This window comes from Geotrypetes seraphini, chromosome 2, assembly GCF_902459505.1.
Source record: "Geotrypetes seraphini chromosome 2, aGeoSer1.1, whole genome shotgun sequence".
Lineage (NCBI taxonomy): Eukaryota > Metazoa > Chordata > Amphibia > Gymnophiona > Dermophiidae > Geotrypetes > Geotrypetes seraphini.
Window position 1 is genome coordinate 377,708,289 of NC_047085.1, and position 27,425 is coordinate 377,735,713.

The 27,425-nt window shown below is 41.9% G+C and overlaps 1 protein-coding gene across 2 annotated transcripts in view; it reads left to right on the forward strand.

Annotated features, from left to right (window-relative positions):
- Positions 1–26,299, forward strand: part of BAG1 (BAG cochaperone 1) — a 41,752-nt gene extending 15,453 nt beyond the window's left edge. Inside the window, exons 4-7 of one of the 2 annotated variants that reach the window (XM_033930643.1) lie at positions 3,801–3,914; positions 8,106–8,213; positions 20,830–20,892; positions 24,791–25,045. In XM_033930643.1, coding sequence (XP_033786534.1) covers positions 3,801–3,914; positions 8,106–8,213; positions 20,830–20,892; positions 24,791–25,030 — 525 coding nt within the window. In that variant the 3' untranslated portion in view covers positions 25,031–25,045. Of the gene's footprint in view, positions 1–3,800; positions 3,915–8,105; positions 8,214–20,829; positions 20,893–24,790; positions 25,046–25,543 lie in introns of those variants that run through there. The other variant, XM_033930644.1, reaches the window with a different exon arrangement.
- Positions 26,300–27,425: the final 1,126 nt, after the last annotated feature.

A 27,425-nucleotide genomic window follows, 5' to 3' on the forward strand; every position in this document is an offset into this window, starting at 1 on the left:
CGGCCTCGGAGGTTTAAAATGCATCAAAGGCCTTCTGTCTTTTTGATATCAGGATATACTTTTGAGTAGAACTCCTGGTATCTCTCCTACATAGGAAAAAGCTTTATTGCATTTTGCTGGAGAAGGGCCAAGAATTCTTGGTGAAGGAGGGTCTTCTGGAGGGAGTTAAAAAGAGACTCTCTTGGTGGGTGGTTTGGAGGTTTTTATGATCCAACATAGGGCATAGCCTTGAGTGGTGACTTGACGTACTCGCTGCTTTGTTGTGACCAGAGACCAGTGTTGGTAGAAAAAAGAGCAAATGTCCTCCTATGGAAAGATCGGGAGGTAGATTCAGTGAGATGTTGGCAATGCTTTCTAGGAGAGTCAAAAGGACGACTGTTACTTTGAGAATGAGGTTGTGACTTTTGCGTCTTTTGTTGCTTTGCACAGAAGCCCTGATTAGCAGAGCTAGAAGATAATTAAGATGGCTAATTGTAATGACGTTTCGTATTATAATAGTAAACATGTCTGGGTGGAGCAGAATATCTTCTATAAGAAGAAGATTTAGAGGTTTGTGGCTTAGACAAAGTTGTCAAGGTGTATGTGTGTATTTTTCTAATATGATCAACTAAATCTTCAATCTTATCTCCAGATTATTACCTTTACTTTGATCATCATTGAGGCATTCTGGACTGAGGTTTCAAGATCAGAGGCTCTGAGCCAAGATAAACAGTACATTGCTGTTGCTACTGCAGATATTCAAGAAGAAATGTCAAATGCATCAAAAATGCCTCTAGCCAGAAATTTCCTTCTACAAAACTGCTGGAATTTTTTTAATTTGTCTTGTGAAAAAAACTCCTTAAAGGCTGGAAGCTGTTTAATTAAAGACTTTAAATAAATGGAAGTATAGAATTAGTAATCCAAGATTCTATTTGTTAGCATAGATGATTGAAAATGCATTTACCAAAGGAGTCTAATGTTCTGGCTTCCCTTTCTGGAGAAGCAGAAGTATAACACCTTGAACTGTGTGAATATTTTAAAGCCGATTCCCCAACTAGAGAATGATGTTAACTCTTTATTTGGCAATGTTGTTCAGAATCAACATGTGCTTCTATGCTCTTATAGGCGATCTGCATCTCCAAATGCCTGTTACTTGTTACTGTTGCTCTCGTTTAACATCAAGTTATATAAAGCAGCCATTTTCACCATCTGCCAATTAAAGGGTTAAAGTTGTGTTCTCTCAAACCCTGGACACTTTTGTATTCTATATATTGAGCATGATATTCAGCGCTATTTAGACGGTCGGGAACCCGATCTCTGGATTGACTGGTAACTGCCTATGTTGCGTGGCTTAGCAGATCACTGCTAATATTCAGCAACTCACTGGCTAAGTTTGATGGCTGAAGACAACCGCCTAAAAGGGTGATATATCTTTTGCCATTGAGACTTAGCTGACTATCAGTTGACTGGTGAGACATTCGCTGTCTTATCTGGCCAAAAATAGACCAGAAATTCAGTACTGATGGTGGGATACAGTTCTGGCATTGAATTTCCAGTATCACCACAGACTGCAGGTGATCACTGGCTATCTCCTGCAGTCTGAATATGAGCCTGATTATATCAGGTTTTTTGAAGCTACCTGGACTGATAGAGGGGTCTCCCAGTTCTTAAATAGGGTATCTCTCATGACTTTATGTAAAAGCTCTTTAATACATTCATTTGGAGGTGATTCATTGTCAAGAAGCTCAAAAAGCTCAGAATGAGGTTATTCCTCTGTCTCCATTTTAATGAATAGTGTTTGACCCAGTGGTCTTACAAAGCCAGTAAAAGATATACTTTCTGGTGGAGACATGCCTTTGAGGCAGAGGAAATGGATCAGAAGGTATGCCATAGGAATCTTCTGCTGACAAGTCTAGCAGATCCTCATCAGAGTGGTTGGAGATATCTGAGTCAGACTCCTCAAAATACTCCCTCCTAGATGAAACGGGTTTGTGTCAAGGAAGGGATGATAATCTGATGCACTCTGCTGATGACGACGCATGCATCAAATGGGTCTATGCTAACTCCGATGTTCAATGTCAAGCAGGGGTGAGTGATCTCATCCTCAATCTATGTCTCAGTGTATCCTTGGGTTAGACTAAGACAGGCATAGACACCTTTAAAGCCTGTGAAGACTACATCTGCAGGAGTTTGAGCATAGCCTTGTTTGAGCATAGCCTGGATCTCTTGGAGAGTTGGCATCTTCACCAGAAGAAACATTGGTGTGGAAGCAGCCTGGACATGGGAAACCTCGATGTTGAGACACACCTGAGAGGAGACATGATCTGCAGTAATTGAGAACGATCCTTGGTGCTTCTAGGAAGATGCCATACCAAACCTAAAAGAAAGCTTGCTGACTTTCTTACGTGAAGCATCCCCCAGTGCATGAGGCATGGATAAAGGCGATGTTGAGTCTTGTCTCTTTAGAGAGCCTGATGTTCAACTCTTTTATGCTGTGTCAGTGCACATGGTTTTGATACTGATGCTGGTGCAGATTGGGCGTCAGGCATTGAATCTCCTGCAGTGTTCGGTACCAAACCAAAAAGTTTATCACACTGGATTTGTCAGGCATTAAGTGACCTCTTTTGCATATGCAAACAGAGTGTATAGCAAATGCCCTGATGTTCAGGACCTAGACACTGAGCACACCAATTGTGGGGGTTAGAACATGAAATGGTCTAATTACATTGAGTACTTTTGTTGAAGCCGCTCGGCATCCTCTGACGTGGAGGGAAAAACATCCAATGTGAAGTCAAAGGGCTCGATGGCCCAGGGAGCTTGAATGAAAAGTATACTGAAAAACATTTGACGCTCCCTGGGTCAGAAAGGGCCTCGAAGTGACCTGAAGGCCAAAAATATTTAAATTGACAGAATTTAACCAACCTCAAACAAAATACTGAAAAATAATAAAAATGAAGAAAATAAAATATCGGGAAGGCAGAAAAAAAGACTTCAAAGTTTGATGTGCTGAGGAGACACCGAAGACAGCTTCTCAGTTCCATGGAATACTTAGAACTGATGATCCCACTAGCCAACATCGGATGAGAAGGCACTGACATAAGTGCAGTCTGGGCACTGCCTAAAGATTTAAAGTGATAGTGCACTTGGCAGTGTCCACACTGAGTTCCGTAGATGACGTTGCCCACATGTGAGAATATAATGCGTGCTTGTCCTCGGAGTGCTGTTCTTTCAAGCCTGTATCTTTTGTACATGCAACAATCAGCTCAGAAGCAGAAAACCTAGAACTTTCCAGAAGCAAGAGCTGATAATTACTGGGCAATGCTGAACAGATTAGAACCAATTTCATGAGATATAATACTGAAATGAATGCTCATGTTTGGTAGATAACTCAGCATGTGTATATACATGTGAGACAAAACCATAAAAATCTAGATCCATTAGAGATAGAGAGAGAAATATAACACACTTGCCAGAAATGTGTATGCTGACCAGTAACTTAAAACTAAATAAAGTTTTGAAGACTTGTATCTGAATCATATTCAGTGTATTGCAAATTGCTAGGTCATAGGTGTGAATGAGACAGAGCCTTTACTTGACTTTTGAGCTCATAAGTTTAGGTTTAACTTGTTTCTAATGAGATGTAACTTTTTGAAACAATAATATTTTAACAAGCATGATTTTAAACTAAAAAAAATCTATAGTCGTCATTTTTCCTATCCCTGCTTTATTCAGTTATGGTGATGGTGGTTAGTATTTGCATCAGTATACTTTGACTGATTTCTAAAGTATGTGCTTACTATATATATTCTGTTAAAATATAGAACAGTCCAGAGGAAGATGCTGAGCTAAAAAAATTGAAAGATTTGGAGAAGTCTGTAAAGCAGACAGCTGACAAGCTAGAAGAGGTCACTAAGGAGCTGACTGGCATTCAGAAGGTATGTCTGATATGCTCTTCTCTGTCATAGGACCACAGTCTGGTTGAACTTGCCAATGTGCTATATGGTCAGTTTCAATTTTCCATTTCTATGTTTCTAAACATGCAGATTGTTGGAAAAAAAATTATAGACAAAAGATAAGTGTCTGTCTGTGGATATAAGAACACCCTTTAAAAAAAAGACAGAAATTCAGCATGTTTCACATACAGGAAGAAAATGTGAACATTTTAGATGAGTTTGAAAATCAGAAATAAAGAGTCAGTATTTTCAGATATGTGAGCCTCCCAAACAAAAAGAAAAATCCAAAGTGCTTTCTTTTTTTGGTAATTTTGAAATGTATTTTATTTGCTCAGTATATCTGAACATTACACAATGAAATTCTGCCCCTCTCGGACTCTTAGATCAGCAGATCAGAACCTATTATCTGTTCCCTCTATTAAAGAATTTTATTACACTAGGAAATCCAATTTCTCCGTTGTTGCCCCAACTTTATGGAATGCCTTACCTCCCCAACTCCACCACGAAAATCTCCTAGATAAATTCAAGATTAAACTAAAAACGTTTTTATTTCAAGATGCATTCCACAGCTCCTAAACTTCTTATTGCCAAGTCTGCCAATCGCTTTTAAAAAGTGACCCAATCCCTAATGTTTTATCCCTCTCCCTCTCCCTCTCTCTTCTTTTTAACCCTAGTTTGTTTTTTTTTCTCTTTAACAATGTAACTTTACCCCCACCTTTCTTCTTCAATCCCCACTCTCATGTACGTCTTTGTAAAACGTCTTCAATGTTCACTTTCCCCCTTTTATAAGCATTATTTTAATTCTTTATTTTATCATAGCGTTGTAAACTGGCTAGATACTTGTTGATGGTCGGTATATTAAAAATAATAAAACTTGAAACTTGTTTAGGCAAGTTCCTGGAGAATGTATCCATAAAAATGTATTAGCTATCAACACTTGGGAAAACTGTCTCTTATCTCTCAAAATGAGGTATGAGAAATTGATCTACCAGGTATTTGTAACCAGGACTGGATTCCAAGTTCTATTTAAAATTTGATAAAATGCTTATAAACATTTCTAAGCGATTTACATTAAAAGATCTAGGGTAAAAACACTTAAATCAAACACAGGATTCTGCTTTTGTTGATGGACTTTTATGTTCTTACTAGTGTTTAAGCCCGTTACATTAATGGGTGCTAGAATACATGTCTGACTTTCTTTCTTTCTGTGTCTCTCCCTGCCCCTGTCTCTTTCTTCCTTTCTTTCTGTCTCTCTCTCCCTCTCTCCCTCCCGCTGTCTGTCTTTCTTTCTTTCTGTCTGTCTCTCTCCATGCCCGATGTCTTTCTGTGTGTCTGTCTTTCGTTCTCGTGCGCTGCCTGCCTGTCTTTCTGTCTCTCTCCATGGCCCCTTTTGTTTCCCCCCAAAGCAAACCAAGATTGCTCCCTGGCCCTCTTTCCCTCCCCCCTTCCCTGAGCAGCAGCAGCATTTCCCCCTTCCCTGTGCAGCAGCAGCAGCATTCCCCCCACTTCCCTGTGCAGCAGCAGCAGCATCCCCCCCCCACTTCCCTGTGCAGCAGCAGCATTCCCCCCTCCCCTTCCCTGTGCAGCAGGGTAGCAGCATTTCTCTTCCTCATAGCCGCCGCCACGGCTCCTCTCATGATCCGCGCCAGTGTCAGAAGTCTTCTCTCTGACGTCAGGGAGGCTACCGACGCAGGTGCAGCTTGTGAGAGAAGCCGCGGCGGCAATGGACTGAAGAATACTTTCAGTAAGGGAGCCGGGCGGGCCGCGGCCAGATCTGGGGGACCTGTGTTAGATGGAGTGAAGGCGGGAGGGGGGGATTCACCCCCGTGGTCACTGCCTCCATGGTTAAGGTGCCTCCGCATGTGCAGTAGAAGGAGCCAGCGTACCACTGCTATCTCCTTCTGCTGCGCATGTCTGACACGGAGGCACACATCATGGAGTCAGGGATCACGGCGTTGTAAGTGCACATGCACGCTTAGGGTTTTATTATAGAGGATGTTCCTCATTATATAGTGCTAATACAGTGATTGGAAATTTGCCCAGTTCAAACCCATGACAAATCCCTCATTACTTTCTACAAGAAGCTATTAGAATACTGACACCATCTATATATAAGTGACTGAGGTCCAGGCTAGCTATCGCATTATTTTATTACTTAATTCATATTATTCTGTTATTTTTTGTATGTATATTAGTGTGTGTTTGTTAAGTGAGCTGTTTTCTTACTTATATGATTTAATGACTACTTAATTTCTTTTCTATTGTATATTGTATTTCCTTTCTTACTTTAAATTTTATTGGATTTTGTAAATTGCTCAGAAAGCATTCCAAATGGGCAGTGTGAGAGACTAGCCTGGTTTGGCTGGCTAGAATGGCTTGCCCAGAGAGGTCAGCACATATACAGCCAAGACACAATTGCATATAAAGAGAATTTGTATTTGTTATCATTTGTTTCACACAAAACAGAATGAATTTGGCTTACCTCAGCCAAACTGCACCGGTCTGTTTCCCCAAAACGTGCCTCCTGCCCATGTCTAGGGAAAACTTGAAAGTTCCTCCTTCTCCCTTGGGGACCTCCCTAGAATGAACCCAGCCTGGATAGAAATACCTCTCTCCTGTGAGTCCCGCCCCTGTGACTCAACACAGCTCCATAGCCCAGTGCTTGCTGGGACCTGTAGTTCTAGATTTTATTAATGTCTCCTGCTGCCCAATGGCATTCTTGCTGTATTATTGAGGGAAACCCCCTTACTCTTTCACAAGCAGTATGTTAATTTTTGGGTTTTTTTTAAATTCTTTATTCATTTTCAATCTTTCATCAAGTGCACAAACAATAAAACAATACATCACTTGACAATCTTTCTAATTTATCTTACAATACATAAAATTACCACCCTCCCCTCCCATCATTCCTCTATTATTTCCCCAATATGAATAATGTAAAATATACCTCCCCCTCCCCCCAAACATTAGAAGTGTTTTTCTCAAAATTGAGCCATGGGAAAGTTCTGTTCCGCACTGTTCTAGTATATCCCCTGACGAAGCCGTTGGGTCCTAACTGCAGTGCTGTTGGATATAGCTCAAAAGATAAGTGCTGTTTGTAAATGCATGCACTATCGTTTTTTGATTGTTTGATATTTTGAATAATTTATAAAATTTAAAGATTAACTTAAAAAATATTATCAACATTTACGAGTTACAAGCCAATGATTGAGATTCTGACCTGACAACAAATCTAGCAGTATACTGCTTGAGAATTTAAGATCTCTGAGGCTTGTCTTCGTATAGTCACTTATTCTCTAAGATGCTAGTTATAGAGGTGATTTTTGGCATAGTCTAATTATTAGTACACCTCTTTTGTATTTGACTTTTTGGTTCCCCCAGAGATGTCACCATTGTACTCAATAGATTTCATAGTATATGGCTTTATACATCAAGTCCTCATCGGGTCTAATGTTTATCAAGTGCTACAATTAGAATTAGTAAAGTGAACCAACATTACTCAAAGATGTTTTAAATATTAAAATATTTAAATACTTAGCTTTAGATTTTGTGGTCAAATTTACAGGGACTAATCAGCCAACATGTTTCACCCTGGGAGGGAGGGTTTCAAGGCTATTTATCCCTTCGGCGTTTGTTTCATGCAAATAAGTACCTCCCGTAGTCAGCTGTTAGTGATGTCACAAGGGCGTAACCGCCAGCCCACTACGGGGAAGTACCTCAAACCATCAATCTAATGTTTTAACGTTCTTAATACTATACCTCTTCAAGATAGACTGGCTTTAAAAGTCCCGAAGTGTCAAGACTCCCTCACTCATCCCCCTCATAATAATGTCTGCCATTCTAGTTCTAAGTTTAAGCCAAAAGGGGTGACTGTATTAAGTCGATAAATCCACTTGATAAGTCGATAAATCCACTTGATAAATATCAGACCCGATGAGGACTTGATGTATAAAGCTATATACTATGAAATCTATTGAGTATAATGGTGACATCTCTGAGGGCCCATGAAAATTTAAGATTCAAGGGAGAGTCTTTTTAGGGATGATCTTATAAGATTATCTTTATACTGCATTGTATGAATCACTCTCTCAGTAACATCATTGAATAAGCACGCTGTTGGAAAATTATAAGAGATAAATGTACATAGCTAAATAGAGGACTTCTTTTGTACAGGGCTTTTTGTCCAAGAGCCTCCAGGCTGAAGCTCTTAACAAGTTAGATAAGAGAATAAAATCAACAGTTGAACAGTTCATGAAGATCCTGGAAGAGATTGATACCTTGGTAAGTTGTTACTCAGAGAGGCATTATCCTTTTTTGCTTTTCAAGACATTTACTATGTATGTTTTGTATAGGTAACTGCTTTATGATAAATATTTTCATTTTTTAAATCTATGTATTTGCACTGATTTACTCACTAGAGCTCTTGTGAAAATGTGCAGGGGCCTAGCTCTTCTCATAGGTTGAATTTAACTTAATTTAAATGTAGTTATGCATTTATATTCTGGTTAAACGTCAACAGGGGCTCAAAGTGGATAACAAGAGTATTATATAATGAGCAACTTACAATAGAATTGAATTTACCATACAACACACAAGGTACAAAAGAGAATATACTAATGAAATATCAGATGCAAACAACGATAAATACTGCATGTATCTCCATTAATCATTTACGATTAATTAATCTCTATTAATCATTTACATCTTTAAATAATCTTTACAGATAGAAATATATAAGACAGTGAAAATATACAACTACTCCTGATCCTTTACTGTCCTGAATAATATTTCTTATATAGCCACGTTTTTAAAGATTCACAATACTGCATATACACTGGTTTTTACTAAACCGCATTAGAGGTTTCTACCACAAGCTGGCGAGGTAAATGCTCCAACGCTCATAGAATTCCTAAGAGCATCGGAGCATTTACCTTGCTGTCACATTTTACAGCTTTGTAAAAGGAGCCCATAGCTTCTTTGCATAGCCTTAATGACAGTGCATTCCAGCATTCTGATCCCATATCTTCCAGTGATCTTCAGGAAGTTACAGTTGCCTTCAGTGAACGATTTTAGATTTGTATCTTTAATTGTTTCTTTGATAACAATGAATGTGTTGGAATACATAGAACACTACTAACAAACAGATGGAAGAAACCTCTTGTGCTAGGCTCACAGTCTGGACAGGTTTCTATACAACCGGAGTGTTGTGTTGATAAGAGGAAATGGTCTCAGACCTCCTGCACTTTCAATGAATCATCATTGAGATAGCTTTTGCAGGTCAGGTTATCATTCATCGACCATAAACCTCTACAATTTAATAGTTTTTTAAATAAATATATATTATTATTTATTAGAAACTAGCACAAAAAATATTATATATTTATTAGAAAAATTATTACACTGTAGCGGTTTATGGTCGATGAATGATAACCTGACCTGGAAAAGCTATCTCCCTCCCATGTCCTGTCCCGCCCCTCCTGCTCTGCTTCGTTCTCCTTCCCAGCAGTCTTGTGAAGTTGCCGCAGGAAATTGCAGCAGCCATTTTCTGAATGGAGACTGTACAGGGCAGGAGTAGAGGATGACACAGTGAACAAACCCCACGGGAAGTCATGGTTTGCCAGCGGGGCACAGAGAAGCTACAGCCCGAATCACCACAGACACAGGAACAAAACTTTTCACCGCCCACAAGAACATGAAAAGCTTTATCCCCGCAGGTAAACACGTAATCTGACGTGGCGTCACTGTTGACTGGTCTTCAAGTTCCGGCAGCCATGTTGTGTGTTCTTTATTGTCTTCAAGACTCTTCATCGCTGACTCGCGCCGTACTACCTTTGACTCTGTCCACTTCAGTGTACCAGCTCCTAATAGGGTCTTCTCTACCCGCTCAAGCAGTGAGGGGACCAATCGCTACTGCCACACACACTCTTGAAAACCCTATATAATGGGTTGTAGTGTTGCAGCAGTAGAGATTCGGACAGATTTCAGAACTGAGGAGGACGGGTCGCTGGAGTGGAGTCACCCGCAGAGAAACTTTAGAGCTGGAAGGAACTTGAAAACTTCGGAACTGGCAGCAAAAGTCCAAAGGTAAGGCAGGCCGCATCCCCACACTTTTCTTCTGCTTGCCAGGCCAATGTTCGGTTGGTTTGGGGAGGGGGGGTTCAGGTTCTTTGCTCCGGAGTCCGGTTGAACTGATCGCAAGGGAATCCAAGATCAGTTGAGCCGGCAAGACTTCGCGAGGCTGTGATCAGCCTGCCCAATCGGTGTTGCTTGGTTTTGGTTTGTGAATCGCTGTCTATTTGAATGCCATTCCCCCCTCATTTGAATTGGTTTGGAGGGAAATCAAGTCGCAAAGGGCTCGCAAACTGATCGGTACACGATCTGTTTACTTAGTGAATCTAACCCTAAGTGACTGAAACTGCTAAATATTTTTAGGAGGGGGGGGTGTCATGGGTGTAAAAGCATTAACCAGCGGTGAAGGAAGCAATCAGAGACAAGGAAGCAATCAAAGACAAGAAGACTTCATTTAAGGAATGGAAAAGGTCAAAAACTGATGAAAACTGGAAAAAACACAAACAACATCAAAGCAGGTGCCATAAGGCGGTAAGAGGGGCCAAAAGAGACTACGAGGAAAAAATAGCCAAGGAGGCAAAAAACTTCAAGCCGTTCTTTCGATATATTAAGGGGAAACGGCCCGCGAAGGAAGCGGTGGGGCTGTTGGATGACTATGGAATAAATGGAGTGCTAAAGGAGGGCAAAGCTATCGCCAACAAACTGAACACATTTTTTGCGTCTGTATTTACCGAAGAGGATATACACAACATACCAGAAGCCGACAGGCTATACGCAGGAAACGAAGACGGGAAACTGACAGGGTTGACGGTCAGTCTAGAAAAGGTATGCAGGTAGATTGATAGGCTTAAAAACAATAAATCCCCTGAACTGGATGGCATCCATCCGAGGGTAATCAAGGAACTGAAAGAGGCCATAGCTGAACTGCTTCAACTAATAGCCAATCTGTTGATCAAATCAGGAAGGATTCCGGAAGACTGGAAAGTGGCGAATGTTACGCTGATCTTCAAGAAAGGTTTGAAGGGAGATCCAGGAAACTACAGACTAGTGAGTCTGACCTCGGTACTGGGAAAGATGGTAAAGGCGCTGATAAAAGACCGCATCATTGATCACCTTGATGGACACAATCTGATGAGGATCAGCCAGCACGGCTTCAGCAAAGGATGATCTTGCTTGACGAACTTGCTGCACTTCTTCGAGGGAGTAAACAGGTAGATAGACAAGGGTGACCCGATCGACATCGTATATCTGGATTTTCAGAAGGCGTTAGACAAGATTCCGCATGAATGACTACTTTGAAAAATTGCGAGCCATGGAATCGAGGGTGAAATACTCACATGGATAAACTTCCACTTCAGGTGATTGAAGCAAGCAGCGTGCCTGATTTTAAGAAGAAATGGGATCGTCACGTGGGATCTCTACACAGAGTTAAATAGGGGAGGGTCATTAGGGTGGGCAGATTAGATGGGCCGCGGCCCTTATCTGCCGTCTTTTTCTATGTTTCTATGTGGATTAAAAACTGTCTGGTGGATAGGAAACAGAGTAGGGGTAAATGGACAATACTCGGACTGGAAAAGCGTCACGAGTGGAGTGCTGCAGGGTTTGGTGCTTGGACACGTGCTCTTCAACATAGTTATAAACGACCTGGAAATTGGTATGACGAGTGAGGTGATTAAATTTGCAGACGATATGAAGTTATTCAGAGTAGTAAAGACGCAGGAGGATTGCGAATATCTGCAACATGACATAAACACGCTCGAGAAATGGGCTGCGACATGGCAAATGAGGTTTAACATGGATTAGTGTAAGATGATGCATGTCAGTAACAAAAATCTTATACCCGAATACAGGATGTCTGGTGCAGTACTTGGAGAGATCCCCCAGGAAAGAGACTTGGGAGTACTGGTCGACAAGTCAATGAAGACGTCTGTGCAATGCGCGGTGGCAGCAAAAAGGGCAAACAGAATGCTAGGAATGATTAAGAAGGGGATCATGAACAGATCGGAGAAGGTTATCATGCCGCTGTACCGGGCCATGGTACGCCCTCACCTGGAATAATCCGTCCAGCACTGGTCGCCGTACATGAAGAAGGACATAGTACTACTCGAAAGGGTCCAGAGAAGAGCGACTAAAATGGAGGAGTTGCTGTACAGTGAGAGATGAGAGAGGCTGGGTCTCTTCTCCCTTGAAAAGAGGAGACTGAGAGGGGACATGATAGAAACATTTAAGATAATGAAGGGAATAGACTTAGTAGATAAAGACAGACTGTTCACACTCTCCAAGGTAGAGAGAATGAGAGGGCACTTTCTAAAGTTATAAGGCGATAGATTCCGTACAAATATAAGGAACGCTCTTCCAGAGGCTGTTATAGGGGAAAACACCTTCCAGGGATTCAAGACAAAGTTGGACAAGTTCCTGCTGAACTAGAACATACGTGGGTAAGGCTAGTCTCAGTTAGGGCACTGGTCTTTGACCTAAGGGCTGCCACGTGAGCGGACTGCTGGGCACGATGGACCACTGGTCTGACCCAGCAGCGGCAATTCTTATGTATTGCATTCACATTAGCAAGTGCTAATCCGTCAAGTCCACACATGAAAAACTTAAAATACTGTCTCCTGTGGCTCACTCCATCTTCATCTTCTTGTTTGTTCATAATCTGGAAAAGAAGAACAAACTTTCCTACTTTATCGGTTCCTAAACAAGATTATTCTTTCTATTGCCAGCAGAAGAAGCTACTGCTGTTAAAAGCAAAATCATTACTTCAACAGTCTCTAAATCTAAGTGCTTAATAAATGACCTCCACCAGTTCACTGATGTGAATTTCTTTAAAACATCATCAGCAAACATATTTCTTGAATGGTTCCCCATTAGCTCTGAAGATGAGGTGACGCCTAATGCTAGATCAGTGTGTCTCAAACATTTTTAGCTGTGACACACTAAATGGAGCAAATGTTTTTCATGGCATATTATAATTGCAAAAAATTTAATCTGAGAGTTATTTATTTAAAGTTCTTTAAGCTATGTATGGGTAATTGTAACAATGGTGAAGCTAAAGTTACTAATCAATGCGATGAATGTGCTTGGTTTTGAGTGCAAATTAATTCAAAATGCAGCTCAATACTTGAGAAGCAAACACACATTTCATCATCCACCATCTGCAGTTGTTCAGAGGGTGGGGGGGTTTCGATTTAATTTCTGTCATAACTAAAAATTCAAGTTCACAAAGATAAGAAGATCCAAACTGGCCTTACTGATATCCCATGCTCTACTCTTTGTACAGACTATAATAAGTTGGAAAAATGGCACTTATAAATCTCAAAACACCTACGTCCTTAACAGCCGGTTGGCACTGAGGAGCGTGGCATATATTGTGGCATAATCACACTTACATTCATTTGCACCATTCAGAACCAGTGGATGTGGAATGACTGTAACACAGTGCAGTCAAATAGATGCTAAATGTGGCAACTGTCTTCTGGGATGATAAAGGACTTTTGCTTCTGGAATTCATGCCACACAAAACAACCATAACTTTAAAAACTCTTAAATTTAGACATCCTGCCTTCATTGATAAATTGCTCATTCCACACGCCCCCCTCAAGAACTCTTAGATCTTCTTTCCAAAATTTACTCTTTGTCCCCCCTCTCAAGACTTTCCACACCTGCCGTACAACTTCATTCGCTGTAACTGCCCCCCTTACCTGGAACTCCCTACCCTCCCACCTAAGGGAGGAATCTAATATAGATAAATTCAAAGGAGATTTAAAAAGCTTTTATATAGAGATGCTTTCGAACATTGATTCAGTTATCTTCCTGGACTCTGTAAAAGCAGCTTTGAATAATATTTTTCCCCTCCCTTTTGTCTTTCCCTTCTTTGTTCCTTTTTCTGACTATATTGTAGTTCATCCCTATTCCTTTTGTTCCTTGTTCGTACGTTTTGTGTCTACATTTTGGCTTTAATTATTTTAAATTTGTAAGCCCCCCACCCCCTTTTTTTTAGCATTATTGTATATCGCTTAGAATTGTGATAGGCGATTAATCAAATTTTTAATAAAACTTTGAAATCTTGAGAGTTATACCAACACAGTGATCGCTTTGTGGGAGTCAATCAAGGAGAAAAGACGAGGAAAACTCACAACAGGCGTGCTACTTGTTCACGATAATGCTCCAGTACACATGTCATGACAATCACAGGCTTCCATCCAAGAATGTGAGTTTTAGTAACTGAACCATCTACCCTCCAGGCCTGACCTGGCTCCCTTGGATTATTGCCTGTTCCAGGTTTTGATGAAATCTCTCCGTGGACAGCAATTTTCAATTGACGAAGATGTCAAGAAAGCTGTGACATCCTGGTCAAACAGAAGAATTCTTTTCAAAGGGGGTTAAAGTCATTGCAGGAAAAGTGGATGAAGTGTATGGAACTATCAGGGGACTATATTTGAAAAATAAAACACAAATTTTTTGAAAACTTTTCTTTCCTCCTGATTTAGATAAATTATTAAACGCCCCTCGTAGTTCTACATGTAGTCGCATGTCTTAATGTGTATTTTCTACCATCTGCTGGGTTAATGAAAAAACTTGTTTCTTTGGCAATCTCTCAAGTCTTACATGTCCCATGAGACTGCAGCAGGAACTCACGGTAGCCAATTTTGATTGCGGCTCTTCATGGGACAGGCTCCAGCCCTGCTTCATTGCTAGACTACCAGGCTTTAACAGTAAGGTATGGAGAGGTCCAGGAAGTAGGGGTGGTTTAATCCTAAAGTTATTTGCCAATTTTTTTTATTCTTGTGTGGGCTTTGCCCCTAACCCCCATGAATATGGAGGGGGGAGTGTAGTTTATTGCTGCAGCTGGAGAAAATAAATTAACATAGTCACCACTAACAATGAGTATTGAACCCCCAAACTTTGCTACTGCAACACCTCAGCCCAAACCACTACACCACATAATCAGCTGACAGAAAGGAAAGGAATGAAGGACAGTAATATGGCAGAGGGCACTCACTATATCCATGGCCCCGCAAACTGATAACCCCTTACACAACCCCATACCACACTCATTGCATACACTACAATCAGCTCTCTCTCTCTCTCTCTCAAGGACATGCTGCTGTGGCAGTGCCCCCTACAGCACCCACTCCTATGAGCCCTATATGCAGCTCTTGCAGCAAGTCTCGTTGATGCACCAAGATTTCCTGCAGGAGTTTCAGCAGAACAGGCTGTTCTTCCAGCAATTGTGTGGCTCCTGCAATATTTGCTGTAAATATTCCAGCAGCCTCTTTGAGAGTCTGGCCTGAGGGGCAGAACAGCAAACTGGACAGGCCAACGGTACATCGAGGGCCAGATACTATTTCCAGCAGTGGCCAGTCCAGCTTACAAGTAGCTGGCAACATCCTAATGACAGAAGAGAACATCACAAGGCCTATCCTTCTAATATTCTGTGGACTTTACCAACTGCATTTCATCAGGACATAGGTTAATGTTCCAAGTAGCAGATGAAATTTAATGTGGACAAATGCAAAGTGATGCATATTGGGAAGAATAACCCAAATCACAGTTACCGGATGCTAGGGTCCACCTTGGGGGTTAACGCCCAAGAAAGTGATCTGGGTGTCATTGTAGACAATACAATGAAACCTTCTGCCCAATGTGTGGCAGCAGCCAAAAAAGCAAACAAGATGCTAGGAATTATTAAAAAAGGGATGGTTAACAAGACTAAAGATATTATAATGCCTCTGTATCACTCCATGGTGCGACCTCACCTGGAGTATTGCGTTCAATTCTGGTCTCCTTATCTCAAGAAAGATATAGCGGCACTAGAAAAGGTTCAAAGAGGAGCGACCAAGAAGATAAAGGGGATGGAACTCCTCTAGTATGAGGAAAGACTAAAAAAGATAGGGCTCCTGAGGGGAGAAATGATTGAAGTCTACAAAATCCTGAGTGGAGTAGAATGGGTATAAGTGGATCGATTTTTTTCACTCTATCAAAAATTATAAAGACTAGTGGACACTTGATGAAATTGCAGGGAAATACTTTTAAAACCAATAGGAGGAAATATTTTTTCACTTAGAGAATAGTTAAGCTCTGGAACACGTTGCCAGAGGTTATGGTAAAAGCAGATAGCGTAACTGGTTTTAAGAAAGGTTTAGACAAATTCCTGGAGGAAAAGTCCATAGTTTGTTATTAAGACATGGGGGAAGCCTCTGCTTGCCCTGGATCGGTAGCTTGGAATATTGCTACTCTTTGGATTTTGGCCAGGTACTAGTGACCTGGATTGGCATCCGTGAGAACGGGCTACTGGGCTTGATGGACCATTGGTCTGACCCAGTAAGGCTGTTCTTATTCATATGTTACTGACTGCTATGATAAATGCTGTGAACACCTGGGAGGTGCCATATGTGCCTGAGTCAGTAAAAGCCCTAAGACCTTTCTGATGTATCCCGAGGAGGGGCATAACGCCTTGATAGGCTCTGGCAGCTGTGGCCCCTCCTGGTACATCCCAGGATGGAAGGGGACGGCCCTGCAGGCAGAAGGAACTGGGTATCCCTCCTGCTGTCAGCTTTTTAAGGTATGGGAGCTGGGGAGCAGAGGCAGGAGGGAGTTAGCATACCTCCTACCGAGGATCTTCGCTAGGTGACCACGATTTTCAGGGGGGGGGAAGGGAGAGTGTCCAGGTGGCCATGATATTTGCGGATTTTGGGTATCACAATCTTCGTGAAGGGGTCCTGATGGCTGAGGCAGGAGGGATAGACATCCCTCCTGCCTCTCTTTTTTTTTTTGCTTTGGGGACAGTTATTGTGCGCCCATTAAAAAGTCTTCCTGCCCCGAACAGCTGATCGGCAGGAGACTGCTTCAGGGCTTCCCTTGCCGGCTCTGTGCATGTGTGAAAGTTGCTTTTCCAGTGACTGGTGGGGTGGGATTACGGCCGACCTCCGCAAAACTAATTTGCATGCACAGTTGGTTGTACATCGATTCCCATTTTAAAATCAGGCATTGAATCAGCCCACAGCAACCCACTTTGCTACAGCAACTGTTTTTAGTGCATCCAGGTCCCAGTTTATCTGTGTGTCCCCACAGGGGATTCCTTTTTAATAGGATTATGCTGCTCCTTTTCATGTTATTGGCTTCTTGCTGGGAAAATCATCCTCATTGGGATAGACTTAATAGAAGCATAGAAAAATGATGGCAAATAAAGGCCAAATGGCCCATCATCTAGTCTGCCCATCCGCAGTAACCATTAACTCTTTCTCTCTCCAAGAGATCCTAAGTGCCTATCCCAGGCCCTCTTGAATTCAGACACAGTCTCTGTCAGCTACATAATGGCTTTAAACCAAAAAAAGAAAAATAAAGCCAGGGATGCAAAAAATCAGCAGTTTGAAAAGCAGCAGATGCCACTTATATGCCAACTTTACGAAGTCTGACAAGTTTGCGAACTTGCCTCTGTTCGCTTACGTTGGCAGCACTGCACAAACAACTTGGTAAGGCTTCATAACCTTGGTATATCAGTGTCTGACAGCTGTGTTCATGTTGACATGTGTAGTGTCTTGCTGAGTGGCGTTCATTATTGTTGCGTATTTTTGTGTGATATCACAAGAATGTTGGAGCTTGAATTAGATCAATGAACAAACGTTAAATTTCTGGTTAAAATTGTCAAGAGGGTGAAGAAACGATGCCTCGATGAATAGCTAGATTTGCGGTGATCGATGTGTAAAGTCACGGAGAGTGGTGTCCATGTCGATGCCACACCAAAGAGCCAGATTGCGGTACCATAGGACCCATTGGTAGTTTGCTGAGGCTGGGCTGGTACCGAGGGAGTCAATGTTGAGGTGAGGGATTTGAACATAACACCCAGCTCCTGGTGAAAAAGTGCATCGAGCCTTTCACGGAAGGAAAAACACAGGTACCATTGGCTTACTGCCGGTACCATTGGTGCTCCAGCTTGCCCCTGGAGAGGGTGACCATGAAGAGAATGCACACCTCGAAGTAGGAGAAGCAAGCTGCAGAGCAGTTATCATTTGGTCAGCATCAAGGGACTCGATACAATAGTGACTTGCATCGCCAGTTGTATGCACCAGTACTGATTATTGAACAGCCGGTACCATCAGTGCAGCAGGTTGTCTCAAATGGATGACCTCGATGAGGATGCATACCATATGACAGAGACGCTAACCTGCTAAACTGGGGAGCATCATCGAGTAGCCTGTATCAAGAGACTCAAAGCTGTAGAGACCTATGATGTTTGCTGAGAAGTGGATGCTTCTAAACTGGTTCCCCCGATGTTGGAAGTCGATGCAACTGTCGCATGGAAAGATGCGAGGTCTTATCCATTCCAGTCTTTTCATTGAAGTGTCCGGCCCAAAATTCAATGCATCTGCAGGTGAAAGAAAAGGACTCCTGCAGCACTTTGAAGCCCGTTAACAGCGAAGGTAAAGACCACGTCAACCAAATTGAATTCAGTGGCTGAGGGAAAACAAAAAGGCCTCGTCGGGCGAAGCCCATGAGGACAAAAGAACAGAAAAAAATATTTCCCCACTCTTTTTTTTTTGTTGTTTGTTTTTTTAAAGAAAAAACCAAGTAAACTTGAAAAAAAAACAATTAAACGGAAGAAAAGAAAAAAAATACACATGAGCGGGAAGGCAAAAAACTGAACAGCGCTCAGAAACACGACTTCTTAGCTCCACGGAAAAATAAAAACAGGAGCTGCAAGCCTGCTTCGGGCAGGCATAGGCCACACATGCATGATGCGGGCAATTCATGAACTTTATTAAAATTTTAAAGTGGCGATGTACTTTTCAACCTGTCTGTACCAGGGCTCCATGGATGATGTCGCCCACATGTGAGAATATGCTGCCTGCTTGTCCTGGGATAATATAAAATTCCCCGGATTCTACTCGAGTTAACAATTTTCCCCGCTTTTTTGAAGGAAAACTGTTGGATCGGCTTATATTCAAGTAAATATGGTAAGTTACCTTATGAGTGTATATATATATATATATATATATATAGTATTTATAGACCAAATAAAGGCTTTTCTTCACCCTTAGAAAGCTTTGGGCTGCCTAGTAAGCTGTTAAATTAGTCAATGCTTGATTTAATAGGCTTTTTTTTCCCATAGACAAAAATAGAAAAAAGCCTTAGAGGGGCATAATCGGAAAGGACATCTAAGTCCGTTTACGTCCATCTCGCAAGTCGTCCAAAGTTAAAAAGAGCCTAAGATACATTTTCGAATGAGACGTCCAACTTTTTTTTACTTTCGAAAATCGTCTAATTATACGTGCTGCCGATCTGATTGTCCAAGCTGCTGTATCGTCCATCTTTATACCACATTTCCGTCCAAGTCCAAAACGCCTAGAACAAGCCCTGTTGGACGTGGGAGGGGTCTGCAAAGTGATGGATTGAACATCCAGACATGCCACCTAAATAGTGGGGTACCTTACAGGGCACTGCTGTGAACTTCACAAAAAGGGTGCCATGGCTTCTCCTCCCTACAGCTCCCTTATAGGTCATGGTAAGCTCCCCAAACCACCTCCAGATTCCCTTAGACCCACTTATCTACCACCCCAATAGCCCTTATGGCTGCAGGAGCCACTTATATGCCAGTAAAAAAGGGTTTTGGGGGTGTATAGGGCAGTGCACATGTTTAAGTATCAATGCAGTAATTACAGGGGCTTATGGGCATGGGTCCTCCTCTCTATGGGTCCCTAACCCACACCCAAGATGACTTAAGTTGGCTCTGGGCTGGACGACTAGGCTTTCCTATGCCAGGTGGCCAGGTGATGATGATCTGGAGGCTGAAATTTAAAGTTGTGAATAAAATTTTTATGGGGATGGGGAGGGGTTGGTGATCACTGGGGTAGTGTGTGGGGGTCTGTGTTATGTTTTTGCAATGCTTATCTGGTGACTTTACATGGTCTAAGTCACAACGTCCAAGTTCCATTGATCCTGGGCTGTATAACTTTCAGTTATACATGCTGTACGACTAAGTCTAAGCCAGCCCACGTCCCGCCCAACTCCCACCCTTGACACGCCTCCCGAAATGCCCCGTTTAGCTTTGGACATTGAGCGGCACTAGAAATACGTCCAAAACCTGTTTTTATTTTCGGCGCTTGTACGTTTTTGAAAAATGTTCGTCCAAGTGCCGACTTAGGCCGGTTTTGGGACGTTTTTCTCTTTCGATTATGAGCCCCTTAGTAAATTAGGCCATCAGTATTTTAGAGCACCCACCCATATGTTCATTATTCATAAAACTATCCTGTTTTCCATTAATAGAATGTACTTTTCTGTTCAGCTTATATATTTTAATGTGTGGTTTTTCTTTCTCTTAAACATAGATTGCCGTCAAACAGCTAACTTAAACTATCACTCTTGGAGGCATGCTTACTACGATGTACTAAGCAGTTTAACATGAGTTTTAGCATGTGCTAGTTTTTAATGCTAGCCCACACTAAACACCTAAGAGGTGTTTAAAGCAGTCAGTGTGATATAAATCCAGCACTAACTGCTTAATGCAGGATTGGGCAGGGTATGGACATGGACTGGACATAGATGTCAGCATGCTGTAGGTAGCATGTGCTAACTGGCAAATATGTAGATAAGTTGTGTATACGTTGGTGGCGTTAGGTGACCCGTGCTCATCGTTGGAGAATATTTCTGTGCAGAAACTGCAGGGGAGATTTTAAGCACACCTCCAATAATTACTGCAGAGCCTTTGCACTTAAAGCACGTTAAGTACAAAAACCTAGTGCACTTTAGTAAACATGCCCCTTAGGTAGCATTACAAACAAGCTGTTATGATGCATTAAATACTAATTTACATATTATTTTCTTGCAGAATGTACCAGAAAATTTCAATGACTGCAAACTCAAAAGGAAAGGTTTAGTGAAAAAGGTTCAGGTAAGTCGTCTGTGAAAACTATTAAGGGACCAGCATAGAGATAGTAGATCTGGTGCTTCAGTAGAGGGTCCAAACAGTGCACAAGTTCTATAGCAGGGGTCTCAAAGTCCCTCCTTGAGGGCCGCAATCCATTCATATTCATTGGGGAAATCCTGAAAACCCGACTGGATTGCGGCCCTCAAAGAGGGACTTTGAGATCCCTGTTTTAAAGGGAAGGAGTGGCCTAGTGGTAAGAGCTAAGGCAGCAGCCTTAGCACTTTGAGGTTGACAGTTCAATCCCAGCCTGCTCCTTCTGACTTTGGACAAATCACAACCCTCCATTGCCCCAGGTTCCACAGTTAAATTGTGAGCCTGCCCAGACATAAGGAAAACACTTAAAAGTACCTGATTACTAGTTAATGTATTATAAACTGCTTTGGGTGAATCTCTTCATGAAAAAGGTGGTTAATAAATCCCAATAAATATAGAACAATAATTTCAACCTAATATAGAACAGAGAGCCATGAAACTTAGCAGTCCATTTCCTGCTTGGGCTTGAGCTTGAGTACTGCAAGGTGACTGCCAATGATGCATTCACTTCAGGCATAAATATTGTCAGCACCCAAAAAAAAACATCTGGTGTCATTGTAGACAGTATGCTGAAACCTTCCGCCCGTGTGTGATGTCAGCCAACAAAGTAAACAAGATGCTAGGGATTGGTTACTGAAAACAAGCTACTGGGCTAGATGGACCATTGGTCTGACCCAGTAAGGTAATCCTTATTTTCTTATGGACACAGAATCAGAGAAAGCTGGAGACACCGATAGCAGAATCACAAATTAATTTTCATAGTGATGGGGAGATGCACTTGCTTTAATTTATTTCCTTCAGTATTGAAATCAAAGAGCATCAGTAAGTTGACACATTGCTGAAAGTCAGGACTGTCTGTAGCTGTGCTTGACCTCATGGATCTCCCAAAAGCTTCTGTAAATAGTCTTTCCTTATCTCCCTGCTAGACCTGTCTGTGTTTACATTCCCCAAACAGCAGTTGGAAAAGAAGTGAAACCTGTGCAGAGTGACAGATGTGGCTCTGGACATCTTGTTGGGCAGACTGGATGGACCATACAGGTCTTTTATCTGCCAACATTTACTATGCTACTAAGAGATAGAAAGGGATAGGGGATGGGACTTGATATACCACATTTCTATGATCAAAACAGTTTACGTATTTATTTGGATTCACCCAAAGCAGTTTACAATACATTGAACAGTAATCGGGTACTTTTAAAGGATTTTCCCTACCTTTTCCAGCAGGCTTACAATCTAACTGTGGTACCTGGGACAATGGAGGGATTAAGGCCTAGATTCACTAAAGTCATCGATTGTCGCTAAACCTGCAAATCATTTGTATGCAAACTTAATAGTGAATCAATCGCTGTTGGAAAATCAGCCAGAGAATCGGCCAACAGTGATTGAGTCATAAGGAGCAGGCTGGGATCAAACTCACAACCTCAAGGTGCTGAAGCAGCTTCTCTAACCACTAGGCCACTCCTCCCCTCTACTTATTTTGTACCTGGGGCAATGGAGAGTAAGTGACTTGCCCAAAGTCACAAGGAGCTGCAGTGGGAATCAACCCAGTTCCCTAGGTTCTCAGGCCACTGCACTAACCACTAGACTACTCCTCTATAGAAAACATAGCTTTGTAATAACATTATCCTCACTATGTCCAAGTGGTGCTGAAACAGATGGTAGCAACTTCTGAATGGGTGCAGCAGGGCCTCATATACCTTTTCTGTCTCCCAGAGCTCATCCTATTGGCACTGCCTTTAATTGAGAGGGGCTGGGGCTCCAGGTATTAGAATATGGTCTATGAGCTATGATGTTTGATTGGGCCTGGCAGCTGAAGGAATTCACAAGACTTTCCCCATGATTTGACAGGGGCAAGTAGAGGATGTCCAGTGAACTCTGGAGTAAATGAGCCTATTGCCTTTCTGGTTCCTTTAGGGCCACAGTGGGAGTGAGGTCTTGTTCCATCTTACCTTTTGTCCCCTCTGCACTCCTTTCCTTTCCCCTCCCTTGGAAGATCATTTTGTTTGTGAGAGAAGTACAAGATCTTATTATTAAAGTTTAAAAACCACACACACACATTGAGGGGAGAGGCAGAAGAAAGGGCTGTAGATTGTGGAGTGGTGGTCCATGACAAAAGTCTCCACCTGGGTGAGAGAGAGATGCCAGAAGTAGAGAATGACACAGGGACAAACTTTGTCCCTGTCCCCATCCCTGTAAGCTCAGTCCCCATTCTCGCAAGATCGGTCCCTGCTCCATGCCTACAAACTCTGTCCTATCCCATCCACACAAGCCTTGAATAGTTATGATTTTATATTGAAATCATTTTATTAAATCATAAAAAGAAACAATATTCTATACAATTATCATTTTATAATTCACAAATAGAACAGTGATCAAGAAAACCCCTGTCTCACCTCTCCTCCCTTCACAGATATCCCCTCTACTATCGAGAAAACAGAACAAGCTAGATTACTATAGAATGCTACATAGAAAAATCATGCTAACAGAATACTTCAGGCACAAATAGCAGGAATAGTGTTCAGGGAGTGCAACTAGGCAGCTGCCCCCTAGCCAGAGATAGCCCAAAGCTTGCTGGAAGCTAAAGAAGCACAGCCTGGTATTGAGCTTTCTGGTCCTCAGTTATGTCCAACGCCAGCTCTGGCAGGATACAAATTTCAAATCTGATATAGTCTAATCACAATATAGAAAATAAAATTATTTTTTTTCTACGTTTTATTGTCTGGTCATTTTATTCTTCAAATCATGTTGGTCTCGGGCTCTGGTTTCTGTTTACTTCTGTCTTCTCGTAACTCATTTACCAGGGTCTCCTGACCGTTTGACATTTCTTCTGTCCTCATGCTCACCATCCATCTTCCATCTCTGTGTATGTTTTTCTCCATGTTTAGCATCTCCCTTCTCTATCTCCTATACTTCTCTTTCTAGTATTTCCCCTGTGTACATCTCTCTGCCATCATCATCACCATTCTATGTTCCTATCCCCTCACCCTGTGTCCAGTGTCACTCCTTTGTGTCCTTATGCCCCCCTAAGTTCTGTATCTCCACTCTGCATTCCTATTTTCCCCCATGTCTAGCCATCTTCCCTCTGTCTATATACTCTCCCATGTCTGGCATTGCCCTACTGCTTGTGTTCATATACCACCCCCATGCAACATTCCGCTATGGGTCCCTGTTCCTATGCTCCCATCCATGCCCACCATCTCTTTTTTTCCTATATTTCCCTGTGTCCAGCTTCTCCCCTCCATTTCTCTCTTACACCATGTGTCTCTCCCTCCACCTCCTTCCCTCCCTCCACTGTTCAATATTTCACTTTCTCTTCTTTCATCCCCTTGGTTCAGCATCTCTCTTTCTCTTCCCTTCTCTTGCCTCCTCCCTGCAGGTCCAGCACCTTTTTCCCTTCCTTCAGTACTCCTACCATGGATTGAACATATCTCTCCCTTTCCTCCAGCCCCCTGCGATCAAGTACCTCTCTCCCTTTCCTCTAGCGCCCATGGGTCTACAACTTCTCTACCTTCCCTCTAGTCCCCCTCCCATAGGTCCAACATCTCTCACCCTTACCTCTAGCTCCAGTTACCCCCACATGGGTCCAGCATCTTTCTCCATTCCCCCCAGACCAGATCCAGCATTGCCCTTCCCTTCAGCTCCAGAGCCAGCCAGCCCACCCCTCTTCACGAGTTCAGCAGCCCAAGTAACCCCCTTCGTGGGCCCAGCAGTTCCCAACTTTGTACCCACAGGTTAGCCACGCTATATGTTCCTCCAGTACCAACAGGTTAGCCATGCTATATGTTCCTCCCCACCTCCTCTCCTGAACCCATGCCTATTCATACCTTAGGGAGCTTCAGGAAGATACATCAGAAGAAGGGACTCGACTGAAGGAATGCCACAGAGGCAGGTATTTGAAGGGGAGTGTGTGGCACAGTGGTTAAAGCTACAGCCGTCAGCACCCTGGGGTTGTGGGTTCAAACCCACAATGCTCCTTGTGACTCTGGGCATGTCACTTAATCCCCCCATTGCCCCAGGTACATTAGACAGACAGGGAAAAATGCTCAAATACCTGAATAAATTCATGTAAACTGTTCTGATTTCCCTGGGGAGAATGGTATAGAAAACTGAATAAATAAATTTATCTTGGTCGCTGAAGCTTGCTAAGGTATGGGAAGGAAGCCATAGAGGGGCTGACCTACAGTAATCATATTCTTTACCACAAGAGCAAAGCTTGTTACTGCTTCCGACCTGCGGTAAACTGCATACATTTTTGCCTGTTCCTGCAGTTTTACCACAGTTTACCGCAGAGACAGACATTCTCTAGCCAGTAGCATAAGGCGGGAGCAAGTTAGGGAGGACTGATTCTTGGCAAATGTGAGTATTTGACAGGCTCTCACTGTTGACTGCTATGAACACAGCTAGAGTGGCTGTTGATAAACAGTACTTTATTTTTGGTAAATTCACCACATTTTACGTAGGCATCCCAGTGTTCACTGATCATCCACTATGACAATACCAGGCTATTACCAGAAAGCACAGCAGCAGCTAACTACAATAAGAAGAGATCTACATTCCAGTAACTTCTTTCTGTCTCTTTCAGGGTTTTCTTGCCCAGTGTGATACAGTCGAAGGCAACATTGGTCAAGAAATGGACAAGCTGCAATCAAAGAATTTGGCACTCTCAGAATAAGGCTTCATTCAGGCTTCAGTTTTTGTAGTTAGAAAAAAATAATTGCTCTGTGAGCAGGAAAGAAAATCTTTGCTCTTTGTTTTGGAGCATGTATTCAGCTTTTTTATTTAACCTTGTATATGTAGAGTGGTACCAAGAGTGCTTTTCTCTGTCTGGGTGTTATTTTAACTGCTCAAAGTAGAACGTCTATATGGTGGATTCCGTGTGCATTGTTTACAGTTAGAGTTAGTTGGTATGACTCACTTCAGATGGGTAGCATTTCTGCATATTATTTAATTTTGCAAGAGTTAGCAGGATCCATGTACAGTACACGTTGTTTTGATGTTTGTGAAGTTAAAGTAATTTTTTTTTTACCATATACATGGAAGAAAATTATAAATAAGAACTTGGCAATGATGGCCTTGGGACGTATACTGTAGATGTGACTCCTTGTTTTTATAGAGTCATGTTGTGCATTTGTCATTGTTTTCCTTCAGTTTGACACCATTAATTGGAGCTGCAGCAGTCTGTTGTGACCAGGCTAGTATATCCTTAGAACCTCAAGATAATCCACATGTGCATTCAAAACTATTTAAAATTCCAATCTGCTTTTCTTCAGTTTCATGCATTAAAGTTGTCTGTCTCCATGCTCACACCTTTCACATTAAAATACTTCCTAATACTTAACTGCATTGTGTAGGCATTGGATTTAATATATTCTCTTGGGGACTGACCTTGGTTAATGCCTTCAGCTTTTAGTTCAGGCTATCAAATGCCAGCCATCTAGTGATGAACTCTTTTGTACTCTCAGAGGCAACTTCTCCAAATGGCTGTTTTTGCACATACTGTGACAGGAATGAATCTCACTTCTAAGTCAGGGCATGAGCAGTATGATCTCAGTCTCTCAAATTTACTGCCAACATTCACCGTAAAACTTGCATTTCAAACTTCCCTTAAAAAAGGCTTGGATAATTTCCTAAATGAGAAGTCCATAATTGAGATTTCTTGGGGAATCCACTGCTTATTCCTAGGATAATTAACATAAAATCTGTTTTACTACTTGGGATCTAGCTGGGTACTTGACCACTGTTAAGAGACAGGATACTGGGCTTGATGGACCTTTGGTCTGTCCCAGTATGGCAATTCTTATGTTCTTAAGTTTGTAAAATATAACTACTTAGAGGGATATTTAATGTTATTTTTTTGTGTGCTGGTGTTCAAAACTAGATGCAAACAATTTTGCCAAGATACTCTTAGCTGAAACAATTTAACATGCAATATAAATATGAGAGATTTAGATTTCATTTTTGGGCTGGAGCTACTGTAGAGACATGTTAACAGATCCTGAAGCAGAAGGCAGTCTTTGTCATTGCACAATGGCAAAATCGAGTGGCCGGTTTGAAGGTGAGCTTGTATCGGGTTCAGGAGTAGCTGTAGCTTGTGGCCTTTAATCTTATGTTAAAGAATGTCACCAAGAAGATAGGCCTAAATGAGATGGTGTGGTGAGAGAGAGGAATTTGCGTAATTGCAAATTACTTGAGGAATCGTATCCTTCATAGGGTCTAGCTCCTTTTGATGTGGTAGCCCAAAGAAGTAAATGGAATTTGCTGGATCTGGAACAAACAGTGAAATAGTTCTTGGGTTCATCTCTTTCCTAAACTAAACTAAACCTTAAGTTTATATACCGCATCATCTCCACGGATGTGGAGCTCGGCACGGTTTACAAGAACTTAAAATATAGGAAGAGAAGGGGAAAAAAAAAAAAAAAAGGTTTACATGAACTTATATATTGGGCTAAATATAATTAAGGACT